General features: G+C 37.0%; 1 protein-coding gene across 1 annotated transcript in view; it reads right to left on the bottom strand.

Annotated features, from left to right (window-relative positions):
- The window catches only part of Ret (Ret oncogene), a 41,797-nt gene that overhangs the window by 4,198 nt on the left and 15,118 nt on the right, over positions 1-22,481 (bottom strand). Inside the window, exons 2-13 of the mRNA XM_066728263.1 lie at positions 11,310-11,531; positions 10,690-10,811; positions 10,460-10,598; positions 10,133-10,386; positions 9,314-9,491; positions 9,125-9,222; positions 7,001-7,278; positions 6,243-6,431; positions 5,688-5,863; positions 5,224-5,400; positions 5,038-5,140; positions 2,806-2,974 (exon numbers count right to left, since the gene is read on the bottom strand). Of these exons, the coding sequence (XP_066584360.1) occupies positions 2,806-2,974; positions 5,038-5,140; positions 5,224-5,400; positions 5,688-5,863; positions 6,243-6,431; positions 7,001-7,278; positions 9,125-9,222; positions 9,314-9,491; positions 10,133-10,386; positions 10,460-10,598; positions 10,690-10,811; positions 11,310-11,531 (2,105 nt within the window). The remainder of the gene's footprint in view (positions 1-2,805; positions 2,975-5,037; positions 5,141-5,223; positions 5,401-5,687; positions 5,864-6,242; positions 6,432-7,000; positions 7,279-9,124; positions 9,223-9,313; positions 9,492-10,132; positions 10,387-10,459; positions 10,599-10,689; positions 10,812-11,309; positions 11,532-22,481) is intronic.

Below are 22,481 nucleotides of genomic sequence, written 5' to 3'. Positions count from 1 at the left end.
TCAAAGTTCCTTTGCAACTGAATTAAATTTAAGCACCTAATGACCTTGCGAATAAAATAAACTCAACGATTGTATAATAATCGAAATAAATCATAAATATTCATAACCGAAGAATAACATTCAATAATTGCAAATATAGAAACAATTTTTTTATCAAGGTATGTTTTTGCTTTAAACATACAAGACACCAAGTATGAGCCACAAAGTACAAGTATGCTGCAGCTTGACATATTTCACGTATTCGCCGTGAATACATGAAATGTATCACCGATATTTGCATTTACTTGGTATTAGTCCTTTATACGTTTAATGCAAAAAGATGGTAAAAAGTGAGAAACGTAAAGACAAATGACATCTATCAGTAAACCGAGAACGTAAGAAGCGAAGCTGGCAATATCTGTATAGTCACGGATGAATATCTTAAAAACGAAGTATGCATATTAAAAAAAAAAATCGGTCGAATAGTATCTTTGATTTAACCTTGACTAAAATTTTGAAGATCGTGCAAAGGTCGATTTGAATTTTTTAAACGCAGACCTACATTTTTTACTGTATATGTGTTTTTTGGTAGCTACTTTTCAAAGTTTTTTGAGAAAACTATTTTAATGTACCATTTAATTCAGATATTTCTTAGGTAATTAAATTTTAAATAATAGAATATTGAACTTTGAGTATTTCTGGAACTTAATTGCTACTCGTGGCTATGAGAACTTTCATCAAGAATACACCAATATTTTCATAAAAATTTAAAAAAATTCACACCGTGGCCTCATTTCCATAAGGTCTACGTGGGTTATTTTACAGCATTAAATGCTTTGGAGTCAAGGGAGAATGTAGGAGTCGAGCATTTTTATAATTTATTCGATAATATTAGCGAAATTCTAGAGGAATATTATAGGATCGATAGGATATTTGATTCGATAGGAACACTGTCACAACTATGGGCACTATATCTATAAAATAGGTGTTAATGTCGTAAAGGCCCACGCGTTGATAGATGCATGGAGTATATATATGTAGGCTTCGACATTTAGTGGCCTTTGCTGTAGAGAGACAAGCTAAATCCTCGCGTGAAATAAAGCCGACGGCTTTACTGCTCCACCCGCCAACCAGGTTTTCTCATCGAGAAAACTGTAACGGAAGTGATTACCGAACCAAAATAAAATATACAACTGGTTTTAGTGGCACATACTGACACGAGAATCTCCTCCTCTCCCTTCACTGTACCATTATGGCAAATAGTCTTTTTTCAATTTATTTTATCCAAAGACTTATCTGGTAGTCAAATTACTGCCAAATCTTTCAGAGTTCCCTCACTTGTTTTCGTATCTTTTAGCAGTGCTCTGAAAGTAGAAGATAGCAAGTATTCGTGTGTATTTGTGTATGCAGCATGGAGAACAATCTCGCTCTTTCTTTTCTTGGATTTATTGATACATATCTATTAAAAATTAATCATTATTAAACGTATATTCATCAGACGGGTGTATGGTTGCCTTTCCACGCAATTTCAAGCATTTTTCTCTACTGTTAATTGTAAATCTAACAGGGGTCGTTGCACTGGTATTGAATATAGGAGCTGGATGGGGGATTTTAGTGTTTGTTTGCGTACCGAATGTAAGTTTGAATGAGAAAGTCTCGCTGGACGGTTAAGGATGAGAGGAGCTTTTACGAGGGAAGCGTATAGAAGCTTCAAAGTCTTGCCAATCGATCGTGCAAAACCTTACGTGCTGGTGTGGTTCCTTTGCATATCCGTTCAGCATAAACTGTTGCTGTGCTGCCACCCAGGCAATTTCCGGGCGTTCCTGCCCGACGCAGGACAGCTTGAATTATTCCAGAGTCGTTATCACTGTTACCGCGTACTAAAATGTTCCCCACTGACCCCCCCTCTAGCCTTATATAACAAAATGAGATTGCATAGAAAGACTTGCCTCACGAAGGAAGCCCCCTAACTTAACACACCTTTTCCTACTTTCACCTGCTTACATTTATTCCTTCATTCCTTCCTTCCTTCCTTCCTTCCTTATTCTACTCTTCCTTCCGCAATACAAGCATTTCTCTTCATTTTATACTATTCTAATGATTTAACCGTTGAATCCTTCATATTCTGAAAACTTGATTTTAATAATTTTATTTTATATTTACGTGTTTTTTTAAAACAGTATATGTCACAGAAATATAACTGATTAGCTTGTGGTTCAAAATTCATTTTTCAAATTTGCACAAATAATATTCTATGATTTAATATAGAATAAGGTCGTTTTCCAACTTACTAAAATATGTGAAAATTTTAAGAACTTTAGAGAAATTAATTTACTTGCGCTAGATTGCGAGCTTTTTAAGCTGACCCGCTTCTGCCAAAAATCGTGGTACGAGATTTTTCACTCTCTGATCTACGTCGGTTTCGCAGCGTGTGCAAGAATGAATAACTACTCTCATTTTCATTAAGCTTATGAGATATTATGACGTATTAAAAGGAAATTTCTGTAATGATCTCTTACATACCGATCATTATCAGTAGTGACGTCATTAGATTTTCTCGCAGTCATGCCTTAATCCATACATGCAACGTAAACTTCTTGCCAAATTTAATATCTGCACAATTTTTCGTACACCTTTCATGTGTAAATAAAACAATATGCATTTACTCGGTAAATAACGGATTTTATCAGATATTAACAAATACAACCTGTACACATACAGGTTAACCACGCCCACTTTGCAGAGACAGCAAAGCCAGTCGAGATATTTGATCGTTTTGAAGGAGTGATTTAAAAAAAAAATTGAATGAGATAAAAGTGGGCTTACCGGATTGGATTTGGGAAGAAGTAAGTGGCGATTGGTCGCAGTGAACGTGTCCAAGCCGATCAACAGACCATCTCCACGATCAATGTAATCCGATGGTAGAATTCCTATCCCATTAGATCCATCGTCCGCACGGTGTTTGCACTCCCTTCGAGAACCTTTTGTTACCATTCTGTAACATTTCATTTCAACATAAAACGATTCCTCTTATCCTTTTCACGGAATTGTAATAGGAGAAGCTTAATCTTGTTCTATATCCTCACCCCACCCCTTAAGCTTGAAAAAATTAAAAAACTTATCTTTATACGTAACACGGTCTTAAATTTTATTTACAAACTTTTTCGAAGCACACTTTCTTCCTTCGAGCAGTTAAACAGCATATTTTAGCCTTGAAAAGAAAGTAAACAGCAGGACAGATAACTGAGGTGGCCAGAGAGACTTTGCACAATAGGATTGGCCGTAAACTGTACTGCAGGAACTTTTGCAATTTCACGTTCGTGCGAATAATCGTTTAGCTTTTATCTGTCTTCGAGATAAACCGTGCTATTTTTTTTCTGCCCAAGTATTTGACTAATCGTCTTATGTAAAAGCAAAGCTATACGTTGCCAAAAAGCAGATTAAATCGCGAAATATTTGTCTTACCGAAGCACCGCGAACTGTGTTAATTCTATGTACCCCACGATTAGTATCGCTTGGCTGTTTGAATAATTTTCGCGACAATTATACGACCGTTTAACTCATTGTAGTTTCACGCGTACGAAAACAAAGGAACAATAGAGAGAATGATAGCTAGTCGCTGCAATTACAACAATAATACAGGTATTCGGTGAGATACAAAGGAGTCTTTCGGCACATTTCGCCAAATTTACGTATTACCACGCTTTTATTTTAATTCTAACCGTTTATTTGCATAATAATAAATAACATAATATCCTCATGCATTAAAGAAACGCTACGAATAAGTCATTTAAATAACGGTAATAATTAAAGTACAGTTAAAGCAAACGCAAAAGTTGTACCTTAATTTAATCCTACTTATAAAATATATCCCGCGTTATTAAGGATCCTTACTACGTCCAGTGGGAATCGCGACGGATTAAGGTGCGCACGGAACAGGACGATTAAAATAAAATTAGCGCGACGCTAGATAAGGATAGACATAAATTGGCCAAGAGAAAGAGGAAGAGAGTAGGATCGAATAACAGCTGTGCGAATTCGAAGTTGCATTTTGAGGGAGGAGAAAGTCGGTCTGGCGTGGGATGGTATGGAGGGTGGGAGGGGGAAGGGTATGGAAGAGAGATTGATAATGCGTCGAGATAAGGCTTATCAGGAGGCCAACTAACAGTCTCATTGCATGCGTGCCCGACGAGATTTCACGGAGAATCGATCGAGACTATCGCGCCACCAGACGAGGGGGTTGGTATCCGGGGGTGGCCAAGAACACTACCTCAACTACTATAATATATATGACCGCGAATAGTCATTTCTCTTTGCCCAAGACGAAGCCATTCCGGTCCTGTGGATGATGGCAATTTAACTCGCGCTTTGCAATAACGCTTCAACGCCGTTTGCTATATTTTTCGATTTAGCTATACGTGTACATACATCTTCTTTACATTTATGTGTATTTATTTTTATACTTTTTTGAAATTTCTATAAAACATTTATCTCACTTTCTTTCCTTTTTTGAGCTTCTTCTTCGGGGGCTTGGTTTCCATAATGCATGGTAGAAAAGGTACATTCAACTAATAATCGCGAATAATAGTTTCTTTTCCCCCAAAACGAAAACATTCTCAATGATCAAGTTTCAACGCTTTCAGTAAAGTTTCATCGCGTTACGATCGAGCAACGCGAGCATAGTTAATTTTTTAATCTGCATGTAACCATATATCGACTTTAGACTTTTTTTAGAAGTTTTGAAAATTCTCTCTCGTTTTCTTTGAACCTGCTTCTCGAAGGCTTTTGCAGAAAGTGGTCGACTGCAGTTATCTGGAGTTTACTCTAGATTGCACGGTGGGTTCCAGCTGTTGCACGTACACTGCATTCGACTCGTGTAAACATCCCTGATGCGACTATCTAAGCTTTCAGTACGATGCCTGCAGGGAAGCCTTCTCGTCTTTATAACTTACAGCCTTTCCATATCGAAAGCTCTCTTCAGATTTTTTATTACGTAAAAGCAGACAGAGGAGCTATTTTATATAACATAAAAATTGGTTTATTATCTATCTTCCTCACCTGTATCGCCACATGATGAGACTTCCCACAATCACTATTAAAACGAAAAGACTAGCTCCGATCACTCCTATCATACAAGTAGGCCCGCAGGGGGATGTTGATGCTGAAATGAAAAATTTTCCAGTTTTTTGTCACTTTTAAAATTGTTAACACTCTATATATACTATATACGATCGATATACCAACCTGTCCTTGCACCAGAAAGCAAAACCTCCTTGTCTCGCTCCCTTTTCAATTTTCCTGGACGAGTTTTCGGCACTTTTGGACCACAGGTGCACTGCATCATATCATTGCAGAAACACATATCAACCCCACTTTTTATTCCGCGTCCGTCTTTGTTTATCTCGCCGAAATGCACCTCCGCTGTAATCCAAACTTTATCTCTTCAATCTGGCCAAGAGCTTGAGAGATTCTTTAAACTACTTTTTTATTTTGCCAGGCATGCCTTGAAACTATACGACGATCAAAGAATAAATAATACCAATTGATTGCTCGAGTGGAAAAAAACATTAATTAAAGCCAGTAAATTTTCTTTTCTTGCTTCGGCAGAGATTTGCGCAATAAAAAGGTTATGCATCGTAAAATTACTTTCGATTCTATTGGTTTCGCGAGAGAATGACTAAACTGTGTATATGTATATATATGCTTACATTCAATCGTGCAATCCTGCGGACATATTCGATAGTCGAGGTACTCCAACTCGTCGCAGATATTATCGGGACAAAAGGCCAAGTCTGGAGAACAAGTTGCATAACGTTCGGTCATTTTACTCAGTCCATTTCCATTGTTGGCTCTCCACATGCATTTGCCCTCGTAGCTGCCATTGCTGTGAATTATCAAGCAAAACTTTTCTTTTATGCGTATTTCTGATATCGAAAGATAGAGAGGAAAGTCCTTCTATAACACAAAGGAAATTTTTCTTCCAATAGACATTACGCTGTAGGTTAGGGGCTCGTTTAGTCTTTGGGGGTGAAATACTTGAAAAGGCTGCCACTAACGGGGAACTAAAGATGGAGGGAGGGCCAAGAGAACGTTCGAAATCGTCTAGTTTCTACGAAAAGTGATTCGCAGTGGCTATAATGTGTTACGAGGACCGAAAGTAATGACTTTCAGTCTTCTTGGGTTCGAGGCTGGAGCATGGAAGGGAATGGCAGGGAGGGGGAGGGGGTGGAGAGTGAAAGGGTCGTCGAAAGAAGGGAACTCACTTAAATGCACCCCCGCCAATACCGCAGCTTGACTCGCAGTCTCGACGCGTCTCAGCAATGGCGCACGAATGATTCACCACCTCGCTCTGGTTACACGTTCGAATCGTTGAACTTGTCAAGTCGATCAGGTTCACTCGAATTTGTGCGAAAGACGCCACATGATTTTGACCCCGCCAATCAATCTTCAAACTGAAACCAAAATGTCCTTCTTTTCATCTTCGTTTTTGTTTTACTTGGATCGATTTCATCGACAATTCCCAACTTCCAAAAATAATAGCCATCCCCCCTATTCTCATCCTAGATAATTCATATATATCATTTGGTTTCTCAATCAATCCCCTTGTGAGATACTCGCAATTCTTTTTCTGACTTTCATATTTTATTTTATTTTTCTTTATAATAACATGTTTGATAGAGAAAAGGCCAAATTTCGTTTGGTCGATTGTCCATTCTTACACATTAATTAGCTTAATCAATATTTAATATAATGAATTTCTATTATAGATTATTGTTTTTTGATATTCTATTTTGAAAACAATATTTTTAATTCTATATATTTCAGAATTCATGCTGTTAGTTCATTTAAAAAAAAATGTATTTATTCATTCCTGTTTGCACAAAGACACCTAATTTATTATTAATTATAAAGTACACAAGAAAGGTTTTTAAAAATATATTGAATTTCAGTATACTAGGAAGATTGATACAAGAAGTTGGCCACCCCTGCCATACAATAGGTGTGATTCTGCAACACTCACTTGACGGTAGACGAAGCGATAGAGCTGAGCAGCGTGGCGTTAGCCACGTAAACAATGCCAGTTTTTGGAGTAACGTCAAAAGCTTTGGATCCATGAATCCCAAAGATTAAATCGATAGTTGGTTGAGCAGCTGGTTGGGCAACGCGAAAGTATCGTGACGATACTCGGGCGATTTTCACGTTTTCCGGAAACGTAATTGGCTGTCTTCGTATCACCGAAGAAACCGTTGTCGTTGTTGCTCGATGTTGTGGACCAACGAATGACAGTGTTATATTGATCTAATAAATTAACAAAGCAGAATTTTATTGATAATTTAGTATTAATGTATTTAATATATTTATTTCTCTTCTGTTTAGCAGTAGCACACAATAAAAGCTTATAAAAATTACAAAGATTCATGAAGCGGTAATAATAAACCATTTATAATCCTGCTATTTTTATTATTTGGCTAAAGTAGCGTAAAAGTCTTTATTAATGAAAATATTTGCAAAGTCATTAATTGTTGTGTTATGTCGAATATAAATATTATTAGTTTTTTAATAGTTAAACATTTTTTTTATTTTTAAACTATAAACTACATTAACTATAGTAATTATATTTTATTGATTACTGCAAAACGAATAAAACTGGAGCTACGATTGACATAGAGCAACTCAGCCTAATGAATCATTAAAGATACATAAATCTCTCGAATATCTCTGTTAATAAGATTACAGCTAGCAATGGGTAATCAATGTATTCTGTTTAGAAGTAATTTATTTATATAAATTTCAAACTGTTGCAAAATTACCTACTGCATAATTTTATTTAACCTCTAAATTATTGAATGAAACTAACAGTTATATACAGACACTATAATTCAGTTACACAAGAGGCTAAAAGCTAGAATTAAATTGCAATAGTTAAATTACAGTTTATTTTTTCGACTTTTTAATCAAAAACTCTGTTAAGCTTTGATTCTTATCCGTACAAGAAAATGCTCATTGTAGCGGGATAAAATGTAAAGCCGGATCAGTAATTTCGTGGATATTGCTGATTAGCGAAAGCGATGCTTCCAGCAAGGTAATAAATTTCAAAGGACAGGTCTGGAATCTTGCTAATTTTTTGCTTCCTTTAACCGCTAAAGGAAATCGATGCAGGCGATAATAAAGGGAAGCATTTTAAACGAAAGTTCCGCTCCGCCACAGGAACCTATATATATATATATATATATATAGGATAAAACACCCACGCGTCTCCCCTCCTCTGTTCGTTCGACCCCCCCCCCCCCCCTATCTCTTCCATTTTACCACCGCGAAATGGCGCGCTGCTATTAATTCGCGATTAGCCGCCACTGCGGAATCAATGCCGCACCCGAGAAATTTGCAGTCTAAGCTTTTCAAGTGCTTAATATAAGCCACGGTTATCCTAAGATACGTATATATACATATATATAACCATAGCACCCATTTAATCACGCAAATTACTAACTCTGGCTAAACATACACGAGAGCGAGCTTCGTAAGAGATTTTTCAGGTTCTCCACAAATTGCATTAAAGTATCCATGATAAATATTAAGAGCTGCGATTTTTAAAAGCCCCTCTGGATTTTTATCATATATTTATATCTACTCGAAACGATATTAAAATTGGCAATGGGTTTCTCGTGTTAGGAATATTATATTGGAATTCAACGCGATAATAAATTGTTTCGATGACTCTGGAATTATCTGTCGTATCGCTGCATTGCGGGCTGAAGGAGAAAAGTTACTAGTGCATCTGGCAGTCGAGGATGCATATACCGATAAGTGAGGCAGTAACTGCACACTAAGGCAGTCTGGTCAAGCCTGAGCCGAGGTTTTGGTCCGAGGCTTCTTCCTCGCCAGCTGTAATTGACAGTCGCTAGGGATATATATCGGAAAAGCTTTTGCCCATGCCAACACAATTTACCGAGCTCCCAGTCACCAACCTTTTAATTAAACTATAAATCCACCATGCAGGATGGTCAATAAAAGCCTTATTCGATGAAAATGCTGGTGCCACTCGATAAAGAGTAATAACACCTTGGTCAGGTTGTAGTAGGTAGGTTTAATAAGGCTCGAGGGATAACACGTATGTAGCACAGGAGAAAAAACGTTGACTCACCGAATTTGAGTGATTACCAGGCAAAAGTGACTCGTCCCTTACGTGGAGTATCACCCTGTATGGTGACTTGGGGAGTAAGGTCGTTTTCGCATAAATTCCTACAAAGAGAGAAACGATTTTTTAGATTCCGACAGGATTGACGATGAGGAATTTCTTCAGGATTCTATGAACGGCTTTAAAGTGACTGACTGGTGAATATTGCTGTTGATTCTGGTTGACTGGGATCAGTCGGATGCTCCACCGACATCGTATCGTACGTGATGTTCAGCGCATCATGTATATCGTCAAAAATAGAAACGGTATATCGATTGCTCGTCACAATATCCGCATCCTTCACCATAAGATCGTTACTGTCCAGTCTGGCACCCTGTAACGAAAAATACATTTACGAAACTTTTAAAGCCTGCCTGTCAATCCCTATCACTACTTATTTCCTTTACATTTACTCTATTATACGTGTATCCTATGGCCACAGATCAATTTTACTGATCCATTAAACTCGTTACGAAGCGAAGTTTTGGTAGAGAAAAAATCAGTTTGCAATTGCTAAAAGTATACGAAGAAAATTTACGAGAGAGAGAGAGAGAGAGAGAGAGAGAGGGGGGGGGGGAGAAAAGTGTGGCAGGAGAGTATAGGAGTTGGAAGAGAGCAGAGGTTTAATCAGGAAGGATCAGACTCTGTGTATCCTTTTCCTCTGTTTCCTCTTTGTTTCCCTTTGGTCTTTTGTCAACTTCTTTCAGTCATCCATCCCTCTTGCTTCCTCTCTACGCTATCTTTTTTTCTCACCTCTCCAGAAAATCGTCGAAAACAATGCTTTAATTACAGGAACAATAGCCTCTTCATCAAGTCAGTTTCTCAGCACTTTTGTTTCACTCGCAAAGCAGGTACATTTTTGATTATTTTACAACCGCTGATACATCTTGTGCATTGTATTATAAAATACTGTACTTTGAGGGTAAAATATATTGAGAGAGAAAAAAAGAGAAAAGTCAAAGAGAGGTAACTCACCGCTTGGAAATCTTTTAGAGCTATCTCGACGACGTTGCTCGTTTGAGCAATGGGTGGATTATCGTCTTGGTCCAGAATGTCGATATCGAGGATATTTGTTGCCACGTGCTGCACACCAGTCTTTTCTTCGTACACGACACAACGCACTTCAACGGCCACGTGAGGACCAGGTCCCCCCGGAGGACCACGGACATCCCTGTCCAACGACGCGTTCGAGTACAGTAAATTGTCGTTTATCTGAAAATATTCATTGCCTGCAAATAACAAAAGATAACAATTAAAATCTGCGCTTTCAAAGGATTCCCATTTTTCATTTCATAAACTTGCCATTCATCAACTCGTATCTGCTAATGCGAAATTCAGGACAAATCTCTGGATAATACGTCTCTGGTCCAATTGAGCCGAGCAACGTGATTGGCTGATTTTCATAGATTCTATACTTCGATGCGTTCCAGAAGCAAATGTCCTTTAATTAATTTTTTATTAATATCGGATATCTCTTTTTTTATTTAAATAATTATATGCCGGTTCAAGGAATTTTTGTGATAAAATTTTACCTCAATGTGATTCGTGCAATTTATGCTTTTCCCTGGTACAGGAAGAGGTTCGATTTTTACTTCGAGTATTGCACGTCCACCATTTTTCTCTTTGGCTTCAACAACAATCGCGCTTGATGTGCCTGGCGAAAGAATGGAATGATTGATCAAAACTGGAATCTCATTTATAATATACTCGACTTAATTGATTTTCTGTTACATCATTACGGGAGGTTTAACACAGTATGCGAATCTCGCTGTCAGAACAACACAATTAATTAATCATTTGGGATTAAAGTCACAGCAAATGTTTGTTTAGGTTAATTAATTGCTTGGCAACTGTCGAGGGAAAGCAACTTGCTCAAGGGAGACCCCATGTTTTCTTAAGACTACATAAATAAGCTAAGATAACCAAACGTCGTTAAAAATATAATTATCTAAATTTTTCATAAAAATTTATTTGACCAATTTTTCTAATCTCTTTTATATATATATAGACTTAAGAGTAAAACTTTCGACGGTGCTCCTTTTCTCCTAAAAGGTAACACTTGGTAGAGTTTTTCAAATATTTTTATGTTCGTCTCAATGGTTCAAGTTTTTTCTAGTTAGTTCTCCTTTATAGTGCAAAGTTTTGCACTTACCCCCTTTTGGCAAGGCGTGTAAAATGATACTTTTAGTTCTCTGGTCCAAAGAGGCGATCTTCTCAAGCGGTATCGAGATTTGGTACTTTGGATCCTTCGGTAAGGTGGAGTCATCCCTGAGGGTCCTCAAGGTAACAAGCTTGAGATCCGATTTCAGATTCGGTCCATTTTCCATCACGTATGGTAGCCTCAGTGTTAAATTCGATTGTGGAAAATAAAGAGCTGCAAAAAAAACAGTGCAATGTTATACTACATGTGCATATATGTTTAATTAGGAAAGTTAAAAATTGTAACTTTTTATTACGGTTTTGTATATGGAAATATATTTGTTTGCATATTATACAGTGGATGGGAAATATGAAGGGCAAAGCAGATGTTACGATATATGGTGACGCATGAACGTAGACATTCTCGATAAGCTGCGAAGGCAATCGCGCAATAGAGGCTTTTTGTCCCAGTGCATCTACTATTTTCTCCAAAGTTGTCACCGGCGAGACAATTCTCGACACTCGTAAAATGCTGCCTGCAAAGTGCACCATGCTCGCATTCTAACTCGAATATTCGGAAATCTCGAAAGCTTGGAAAATCAACCGTTTTTATCAACATTTCTCCAGATCGCTTTTCACTCTCCAGTCTGTAATAAATTAAATAAAGCTATTTGCTATTTTCATCTTACAAACTATATTTATTCATCCTATCTCACTTTTAACCCCATTTTGGTTAACTTTCAAAGGGATGGCATATTGTACGTAAGATTTCCTTATAAATCTCTTATTTGATAAATTAAAGTATTCTTCAAAGGGTTTATTTTAAAAGCAAAACAAATAAAAATTTTAAATACCTATATATTATTAAATTACCTTAAAATTGCTTAAACCTGCTAGTACCTTTAACCAATATTGGATCAGAATTTAAGAAAAAAGATATTGAACTTTTGAAGCAAGTTAATACCAAAAATAAGGAAAAAGGATTTGATTTTTAATAAAATAAAGTAAATAATTTATATGAGAGATAATCATGTGCTTATGATATATTCACCGAAGCATTTACGAGATATGATGGGACTCGATCAACGTTTGAAAGTAAGCGTTTATTCTCGTGGTGAGGGAGATGAGGTTTGCCGATTCAATAGACGTTGGCTTTGAAATAAAATATTTGAGAGGACATTTGGATAGCTTTCGTATAGACAGAAAGTATCGAATGCAAAGAAACCTACCATATCGAGAAGTCTACTTTGAATATATTCAAAGCTATATCTACACCCAAGCATAAAAATACAAATAGTATATAATAAGTCCTTGGATCAAAGTCAATTTTTGGTTTTACTACACATTTTTAACCGGTGCTTCCCCCTCAGGGTCTTCCATTACTCAACGGCTCTTCAAACAAAAATTTTCTGCTACATAAATTTTAGAACATCACGTAGCAAATGTTGTAATCTCCGCTTTTGCTATTTTTCATCCATCCTTTTATGACGGAAAACACTTTGATCCGACATTTTAGCCATTTTTCAAATATTTTTGGACAAACCGCTGCCTGTATTGGCTCATATAATTCATCCTTTCTCTCATATTGATGGTGTTAGAAGGAAGAACGATAGGGAGTGAGAATGAATAGAAGGCTATTAGAAGGTAACGCGTGTCAAGGTGAAGGAACAATCGATACACGTTGCTCCGGTAATTTTAATTCGGGATTCGCGTGCACCTCGCCGAACAAAGGTTACAAACTATTTATTTTAACGCGCCTTGTCTTGCCTTATAAATCCTACTTTGTAGCTCAATTAGGAAGTTCAAGAATATGAAAAATACCAAGCAGGAAACTCTATACACACTGGTCTTATCCAATCAGATAATATCAATAATTAACTTTGACTCCCAGCCAAAGCGTTAAAAGCGTATATATAGGCTTCAGTCAAACACTGCAAGCGACATATAACGCCTACGGATCCTGCTACGTCCACTCGTTCCAGTTACAGCTAAATTGCACTTTCCAGCTCCAAATTTCGACTTCCTCTGCTTCCAAAGATGACAATCGCGTAATTTCCAAGCGAGAGCCTCCTAATAGAGGCTTTCGAGGATAAAATCTCCTAAAAACCATGCAATTTGTGTCGATCACCTTTGACCTCTCTGTAAAACGTTCTCCAACATTTTTTCTGTAGCCTACAGTTAAGAGTCTATAGTCCCACTAAAAAATTACAATTACAACCGTTATGGAGAACAACGTTAAGCAAAGGTTCCAATATTCGTCAAATAACGTCGAACGTGAGACATTGAATGGTTCGACGCTATAGTATATATATGTCAAGCCACAGGCCCACTATGCATTCGTTAATTAAAGTCGTACGTTGGCCATTGGCTGGTTCGGCACTATAATACGTGTCACTGCGAGTATTATAGTATCGAAGCAGCAGCCAATGTCCAACGTCCAATGGTATTTGGCGAATAGCGTAGTCCCTGTTTTAGTTGCCTCGTTTTACAGGAGCACCAACACCGTCCCTTTTGATAGTTATAAGACTTTTACTGCTGTTGTGTGTGCAAATTGGCTTACTATACCCCTAGGAGTTGAATGCTTTTGATTGCAATCATTTTTCTTCATTACATTACTTCTGAATATGTATAAGCTTTTAAAAAGTGTAAACTGCAATTCAAAACAAGCTATGACGTCTCTAGATGTCTGCACGTGTACTGTGGTATATATATATATATATATAGAACGTTATGACATGACGTCTCGAGACGTCACGAGCAGTAAACGTGTTACATTCGGTATCATATCCATTCGTGTGTGTCAGTATGTGTGTAGCTACAAGTACCAGATCACACGGAGTAGGGATGCAGTAAAATATTGAAGCATGTACAACAGTTGTATTCGTGTAAAGCAAAGCTACATAATAGACACGCAACGCGAGTATCTCCGCTTTGAGTTTCTTTTCTATCTGTAAATGGATATACTAATAATGTGTACGCCTCGAGGCTCATTGATTCACACGCTGTGTAATACCAACTTTAGGCTCGTTTCACATGGATGTGTACGATACTTGCGAGTAAACTACGCTGACTCGGAGTATACGCACTATTTATTTTCTTGGTATTGCTGAGAAAGAGGGAGAAATAAATATTATTACGAGGTGTTTGCTATCATATTAGGAAACATTGACATTCGTATCGCGTATTGAGAATCATGTAAATTAAGGTTGGTTCTCACTATACGCTCCATATTGCTTCTGTTTATTGTTTTGCAAAATATAGTTATTATCAGATTATGTGTTTCTCTGCAGCCTGCAATTACATTTGTAAAGAGATAAACAGAACCAGCACGGAACGGAGTGGAATATAGAAGGAATCAATCTTTAGATGTATAAAATATAAAGCGCGATTATATATAGTTGCGGAGTTAGTGTGAAAGTTACAAAATAAACTAGTGCAAATAATATGCATAAACAAAAAACGTGCTAATATCTTATAAAGTTATTAACACTTGACAAAACAACCAATAGAAAAATTGATCCAATCTTGTGTGAAAACTGCAATAATTATATAGTGTGTATTTGCAAAAAATTATTTACGGGCTCAACGTATATAACTTATTTGTGAATGTTCAGCTAATGTACAAGAAGAAGGCCACTAATAATAATGGAGCCTGGACAAGTTTTTGACAAGTTATATTTTTCTGTTCGTAATCCTCGTGGGATATAGCAGCCCCGTTAATAACCATGACGGTTTTACGTGATAATGACACGTTTTTACCCAAATACACGAGAGACAATTTTGGACATTGCCATTTGAGTGAGGAAACAAAAGAAATTAATAAACGAAGTAATAAATTACGTGTAGCAATGATCGTCCGTTTCGGAATCTCTTCTTATAAGAACTTTTCGTCCAGCAAACTTTTTTCATTAGAATTTAATTTCAATCTTTATGTGAGCCTTCAATTAACTCTTATCATTATAGTAAACAATGATAGTTTGTATTATAAATGCGAACGGTTCTATCAGGCGAAATATCGGTGCTTCGTTAGAAAAGTCGTAAAATGAACTTTTTAAAGTACAGTAAAAGCTCGAGATAATGATCGGGCATAATTACAGTGGAAGCGTCGGTGGCTAGACCGCGGTAGAGTCGTAGGTAGGGGTTGGGTTGAGAGGGGTTTGCGAGATATTAATAAGCTAAATAACGTGCGTGCAGCGCAGGTCGCAGCGTCACCTCGTCAGCTCTCACGTGTTTGGTGGACAATAGAAATTGTGCTGGACATTGGCAAAATTCAGACCGTATGGTTCAACAGGATTCGACTGGACTCGGCTCGATTCGGGTGGGAGGGTCGACACAATGTATTCGACGCGTTGATAACGAACCTCGCCGAGTCTCGAAGAAAACGAAAAGGGTGACTCGTGCAAATTCAGCCTTGAATTTGCCCAGAGGGTGCAGCTGTGTTGTATACAAACCTTTCATTAATCCCTGCCTCGATATTTATGTTCATATATAATTTGGTCAATCAAAAATACATAAAAATCATCCAAACACATTGATAAAATTTTTTAAAAAATTTTAGCGTCAAGTGTAAAGGTAGAATTACATTTTCCAAATAATTTATGTAACTGTTTCCAATAGATAACGATAAGAGAATATTATTGACGTTTCAATAACCATCGCTATTTGTATATCGAATAATTTACGAGTTATATAGACCATGCATTTCTAGTTATGATTTATGAGAGAAAAGTTTTTGCTTAATGGAATTATCAACATTGAACACGATAGATTATAGTAAAATATCGAAATTATATATCTAGTTTTCCAGGAAGGAACTTAATGGAGCAGAGAATAGTTTCGGAAATAGTATAGCTTAATTCGTAATATAATTTTGAATTTGCATTATTCGCGGTAAATAAGGATGGTTCGTGGAAATTGAGCAGCAGAAAATCCAGTTTAAAGCAGCCCGCATGAATCTTGGTGGATTCAGGATTCAGTTGTTGTTTCCCACACGAAGCTTTCCGTGTGACAGAACATTTAGTTGCTCCATCGCAAAGCAGTTTGTTACCGAGAGGATTATTGAAAGTTCAAGATCATGCGGGTTATCAAACTGTTCGTTACTTCCCCGCCAATAAGTTCTCTCCGAATTCACTTAATACCAAGTTTTTAGGTCAAGAAGATGCTTTGTCCCAAAGTTAGGAATTCGACTGGTCATTTCAGCATTGATCCAATTTGGCTCAACGGAATCCATGGCTTTTTCTCACTCCTATATATGACGTTTCTCCTCGTGAATTATTGTATCAACGCACAGTTATTCCAGTCAATACGGAAAATATTAGTAAAAATAGGATTAAACAACAACATTCCGCTGTGGTTTATTTTAGAAAATAAAAATAGGGCAAATTTTCAGTATGGATTTTGAAAATAACTTGGTGGAATCTCGCTTAATGATAGGAAAAGCGGAAACTGGACGAAAATAGAGCGTAGAGTACCGTAATTTTTCCTGGCGTAGAATAAAAATAAAAGTGAGTGTGGGTTAGCTAGGTGAGCGATATACGTACGGGGTAAATCTTTAACGACGCTGCGAGCTAACCCTACTTTATTGGTATCGTTGTTAATCCTCGCTGCGTCGTATACTATTCTATATCGCTGCCTAGAGTGTACTCGTCGCTTTACAGAATTTTAGGCTAACCAACAGATTGCATAATCTCGCTATTTGCTACTACCAGCTGCATATCCCCCTCCCGTTGAACCAGAATAACTATAACGAGCCATGGCCAATTCCTCGCGTTCGTATTTCATTTTTATAGGTCCTCGATAAAACCAGCGTTCACTTACAGCTCGATGCAATATGTATAAGTATACTCTCCCGTACAGTACAGCGTATTTTACGAAAATACGAGTGTTTTAGAAGCTTAACGATTTATCACATTTCAACGAAACCTAATGAATTCGCTATGCAACTGATTTGCTGAATAATCTTTCCTCTGCCTCGTACACGATGATTTGCTGGTATTCGAAATGGAGAGAAACAGTACCAAAATAAAATTGCCAATTTTACGTTGCGCTGCGATTAATCAAAACTGATTTAGATGTAGAAATAGCGAAGGGACGTGATGGCAGTTGACTGGCGGGAGCTTTTAATCAAAAGGGGTCAATATGTTCGAGCTTTTGGCTACCCACGTAAGCTCCGAGAGTAAAAGTGTCGACTTAACGAAGCTAAAAGGATTATTTATGACTTTGTACTTTTTAAAGTCTTCGGAGTATCGCGCTTAGACTGAAAAGCGTGCACGTAACTCATTCATCAAGCGCTTCTTCGTATTTTACCCGGAAATGCTTCCCGAAGCTCATCTATTATCGTTTTATATTCATCAATTGTATTAACAGTTTTCAAACAATGGTATAAATTTTAAAGGATCTTTTCCTTTATCGTTGGTTCTGTTATAATGTTTGTCTTTCGAAAAGCAATATAGTTTGCGGAGAGCACTAAAATCTTTTTAAACCTGCTCACTAGGTTGCATTTCTTAGCTTACACGAGTAATTTGAGAAAGATAATATTTGTATTGTGAATAATATATGATCCTATAGGTCAATCTAGCAAATATAATTAAAATAATATAAAACGGAGAGACAAGTGTAACATTTTCTCTGTCTTGTCCCATTTTTCAACTTAAATATTAAGCATTGTTTTTTAGAATCACAGGTAAATGTAAGAATTATATCATTAATCATTTTTATTAGTACTCTTTGCGTAGAATCTGTCTCACTACTTTACTATTTAATATTTCTCATTTTTAAAGTTTTTTTGACATATGGATATTAAAATGTATTATCCAGATCTATATATAGTAACTTGAACATAAATGAACAAAAATACATTTGTGATTTATACCGAAGGTCTTTATTTTTGTAATTTTGACCGAGTGCCTCTAGTTTTAATTATCTAATAATATCAGGTGAATCAGTGTATGAATGTTACTCAGTGATATCTTTTTTTACGAAAAAAAATTCTCATTCTTTTTAAATGTTATTTTTATACAGTAGTCTTTTAGTCTATTAAAATCGGTAATATTAGATATCGAATGAGAGAAGAGGGAGAGATGAAATAACAAAACCGAAGCATTCTTCAAGCACACAGACCCGTTTCTTTTTTGAAAAATCTGTGTGTAAAATACAAAGCGACGCAGTGGATAAGGAAGAAGAGTATCATTAATCTTGTTCTTTGCTACGCTGAAGAAAGGCGAAAAGCCCCCAGTGAAAACCTTAAGAGCTTTTTTGTTTCAAAGATCGCTAATTGTCATGAAAACTCATTACTTTTATCGATCTTGTTAAAAAATTAATACACCCCGATCTTGTAACCTGAAGCTTGAAATAAATAAAAGAAAATGTTTCATTAAGCATATGAATAAATTTTCCAATTCGTATACAACAGGCATATATACAGAATAAATCGAGCATGTCGAACACAGCAAACACTCCAACTGTAATGATATTAACTTAAGCCTCTTTGGTGCTTTTTACTCGTGCTCCATGAATTTCCAATCAACCGTGCTTCGTATCTCCTCTGGAACTTTAGGAAACTTTCCAAGAATTTTCTACAATATTCTTTACGTCCGGCAGTGACGGGAAATTGGACAATAGACGGTCCCGAGACTCGCGACAGTCAAAAGTGTCAGGTGCTTCATGGATAATGTATATCTAGGCAAAGAGTGAAATCTGCATAATCAACATTTCAATCGAAAATTGAATTTCCTTGGAATTTACCAAAGGAGCTCGTTCGTACCAAACGACTAATAAATTCATTAGTGGAGCGAAGCGGATTCGCTTCTACGTATTCCAGGACCAATATTCCTTCAGGACGTCGAGACAGTAAATTTTCTCATCGAAAATCACGAAGAACACAAATTTTCACCTAGTATATATACACGAAGGAGAATCGACAATTTATTTGGATTTTCAGCAATGAATTTTTAAAAAATCGATACTGAATTATTTTTGAAAAAGCGATATGGAGGATGATATATGGCAGATAGTGGAGGTTTGATGGTTTATGTACTATACAATGTTTATAGTAGGAGAATCTGACGCGTAACGCAGCGCTGGGCTTTAAACGCGAGATCGTTATACCTGGAAACCTTCTATTTGCACATCGAGTTACAATTGCCGAAAACAGAGACCGTGAATACGATACGCGCAGCCATATAAGCCGCTGTACCTTAGTTCTCCCTACACATATACATCATGTATACGTGTATACTATGTGTATTGTACTGGATCACCCTTACCCTTCGGCCTCTGCCCGTACACTGGTATACAGCCCTTTAGAAAATAGACCCTTTCTTCCTTCCCCCTCTTTCCTTCAGAAGTCGACTATGTTGCATTGCTTATCCAGAACGCCCTATATAACTCCCTCGCTCCTTCCTCTCCACCCCTCTCCCTTTTTATCATCCTTTCGCACCGGTCCTTAATAAACTAAAAATTTAAATTCTTTTAACGAAAACTTTTCTCCTTTACCAGTAATTTTATGTCCATTATGCTATTAAATTCAAAACTGTCTATAACTTTATTCAAATTTCATTCGAGCAAATGCAAGTTCTTCTCAACTATTTTCTAGCCAAAAATATGCTGGGTGTACTGCATTATTAGACGAGTTTGAATAAACGTACAGCTTCTACTTTTGCAGATACTGCTAAGGTTGGATCAGAGAGAGAGAGAGAGAGAGAGAGAGAGAGAGGGAAAGAGAGAATTATGTTAGGTTAGCTCGCGTAGTACGGTGCTAAATGCTGATGCACAGTTGTATCAATAGTTGGCAAGGAATGGAAATGCATTGTTGTAACACTTGCGAGCGAGTGCTGTTTGGAAAGAACTCGTAAACCTGACAAGTTTAAGTCTTGACGAAATAGCACGTGTGTTCCTGCAAGGAGGTATGGAACAGACAGGGGACTGGCACCTGCTCGTGTGTTCCTTTAATGGATAGATCTGTAGATGCATGTGTGTGTGTGCACCTACAGTATACTATATTTATATCTAAAGAGAAACATCGAACCCTCTAATAGTTTTCACTTTTCTCCAGCTTCCCCCTCTTTTTCCTCATCGCTTTCAGTTTACACCACCACGCTTCTATCGCTACTTTCATTTTCCGTCAAACTTCTAAATAGCCATGCTATTTATAAATCCACTCAAAAACTTGGAGAAACCTCATCGCACCTAAAGAATTTTTCACACTAAAAGGAAAATAGCTCCCCTGCGCACTGCTACAAACTTTACAGACAAGGAACAAACGAATGATATAAAATATTCCATTGTTCTCGAGTGTGAGAGATAAGCGTTAATGAAAGATTTGCCTAGTAGAATGCATGGTGATTAATAGACGTACTGCAAAGTTATAACCACATTTGATTCGAACTCTGAGTAATCGGCATTCGATTGACAGACGAGTGTCAGAGATTTGTTGGGAAGGTTATTAATACTGTGGTGTGGGATATTTAACGACATCGAATGATGCTCGTAATTTGGAATATCGATAGGAGGAAAGTAAAGCAACCAATGCTTGTCTGGAAATTCTCCCTTGTTCAATTTTATTGGATCCACGAATGAAATGATCAAACTCCTGTAATAATAATTCAAAGTGTTAAAAAGTGATATTAGTAGGGCTTTATATGCATGTATAAGTTAGAATTTATGTAACACCGACGATTGAGAAATAATTTACGACTTTGTCGGCAGAGTTTAATTATGCAATAAGAGAAAATAACGATGTAATTAATATTGGAGGAGATTTTGGTAGCAATTATGATTTTATGGTGGAGTGCTATGCGACCAATTCTTCCTGTTCCAATTCTGGTAATGCATTGGCTCTCACGGTAGGCAGGCGCAGCAATGTTAACCGTTTGCCCGCGGTGCATCACGCAGTAATGAACTTTGGTGCAAGCTTGGAATTCTACCGATGCTAGTGGCAACTACGCCGTATGTCCCCACCCCTTGCTCAATTTCAAATTCAACCCTTTCCATGTATCATGAATTATTTCTCTCTCTCTCTCTCTCTCTCTTGTCTTTCGCACCCATTCATATTCAACATTACACATCCAACAAATCGATTAATGAAAAATCCGATTGTTATTAGCAATTTCCTCACTTTCTATTGCAATGAACGCAATGCTCGATCTTGACTATTTCTAAGGTATCGACAAGTAGGTAAACAAGCATTTTCAACCGACTGTGTATAAGGATGATTACTTTGGTTTTAATACTTGCATTAAGCTTTCACGTGATACATATAGCTACTACTGCTTGAAAGCTCCCGTCCTAAGACGAACTTCCGTTTTAATTTCTACTTGAGCACGAAAACGCCCGAACCAATTTAAAGCTTTTCCTTCGCAAGCTCGTAATTTAATTGCACAATGAATCTCTAACGACGTTAATTTCACTCCTTGACAAAAAGAATTAGGATCTCTTTAAGTGCGTTGATGATTAATAATCCACGTCGACCTTATTTGGTACTTAAATATTTTTTACGACTCAGGTTTATCTAGCTGTACTAAAAATTGGTACAAAGCCATTGAGTAATATACTTCTTTATAAACATGCGTATAGTTTATAGAAAAAATTACTCAATTTTTTTAATAAAGATCGCGTAATTTCTTATACATTTCCGAACGTTTACCTTCTCAATATTTCAACCACGGATGTTTGTCATTCTTTTAATTTTCTTCTCCTCGAAAAAATCCACGACGTAATCGGTATTAGGATCTAAAAGAGTAATTAGTTTTACCTGGCTGAGGTCGCAGAAGTTAATTGTGCAGTGTTTCATAGCGTTCGCCCTGAGATGTTTACACATGAGCGCAAAGCCTTCCCGTTCTATGGCAGCTTTACTAGCAATAAGGTGGTGAGCATTTAATCAGAGCCAGAGTAAACACAACCCAGTTAAGCGAACACGTCCTTCGTTTTGTATCGTTTCGTTTCGCTAAAATTTCTTTACCTGCTTATTCTTGGCGCACTCCGAACGGTTATTTAAATTTAGGAAAAGCGTAAAAATAAATGTATAATATTATATGCTCCGAAAGCAAACTGAGTTTTAGTTTTAATGCAACGCAAATGCTTATGCTTGTTAGAAATTACCGCACGATTATATTCAACCATATTGGCGCTAACAGTAGTGCAAACCTTATATTTACTGTGCGGCTTGCTAAATTGCTTTGCCTTCTCA

The sequence above is a fragment of the Prorops nasuta genome, unplaced genomic scaffold (assembly GCF_024137725.1).
Source record: "Prorops nasuta isolate Cenicafe-Biocafe unplaced genomic scaffold, Cenicafe_Pnas_1.2 PNAS00006, whole genome shotgun sequence".
Lineage (NCBI taxonomy): Eukaryota > Metazoa > Arthropoda > Insecta > Hymenoptera > Bethylidae > Prorops > Prorops nasuta.
The sequence above is the reverse complement of the archived record's forward strand: the minus strand, read 5'-3'. Positions and strand labels throughout refer to the sequence as shown.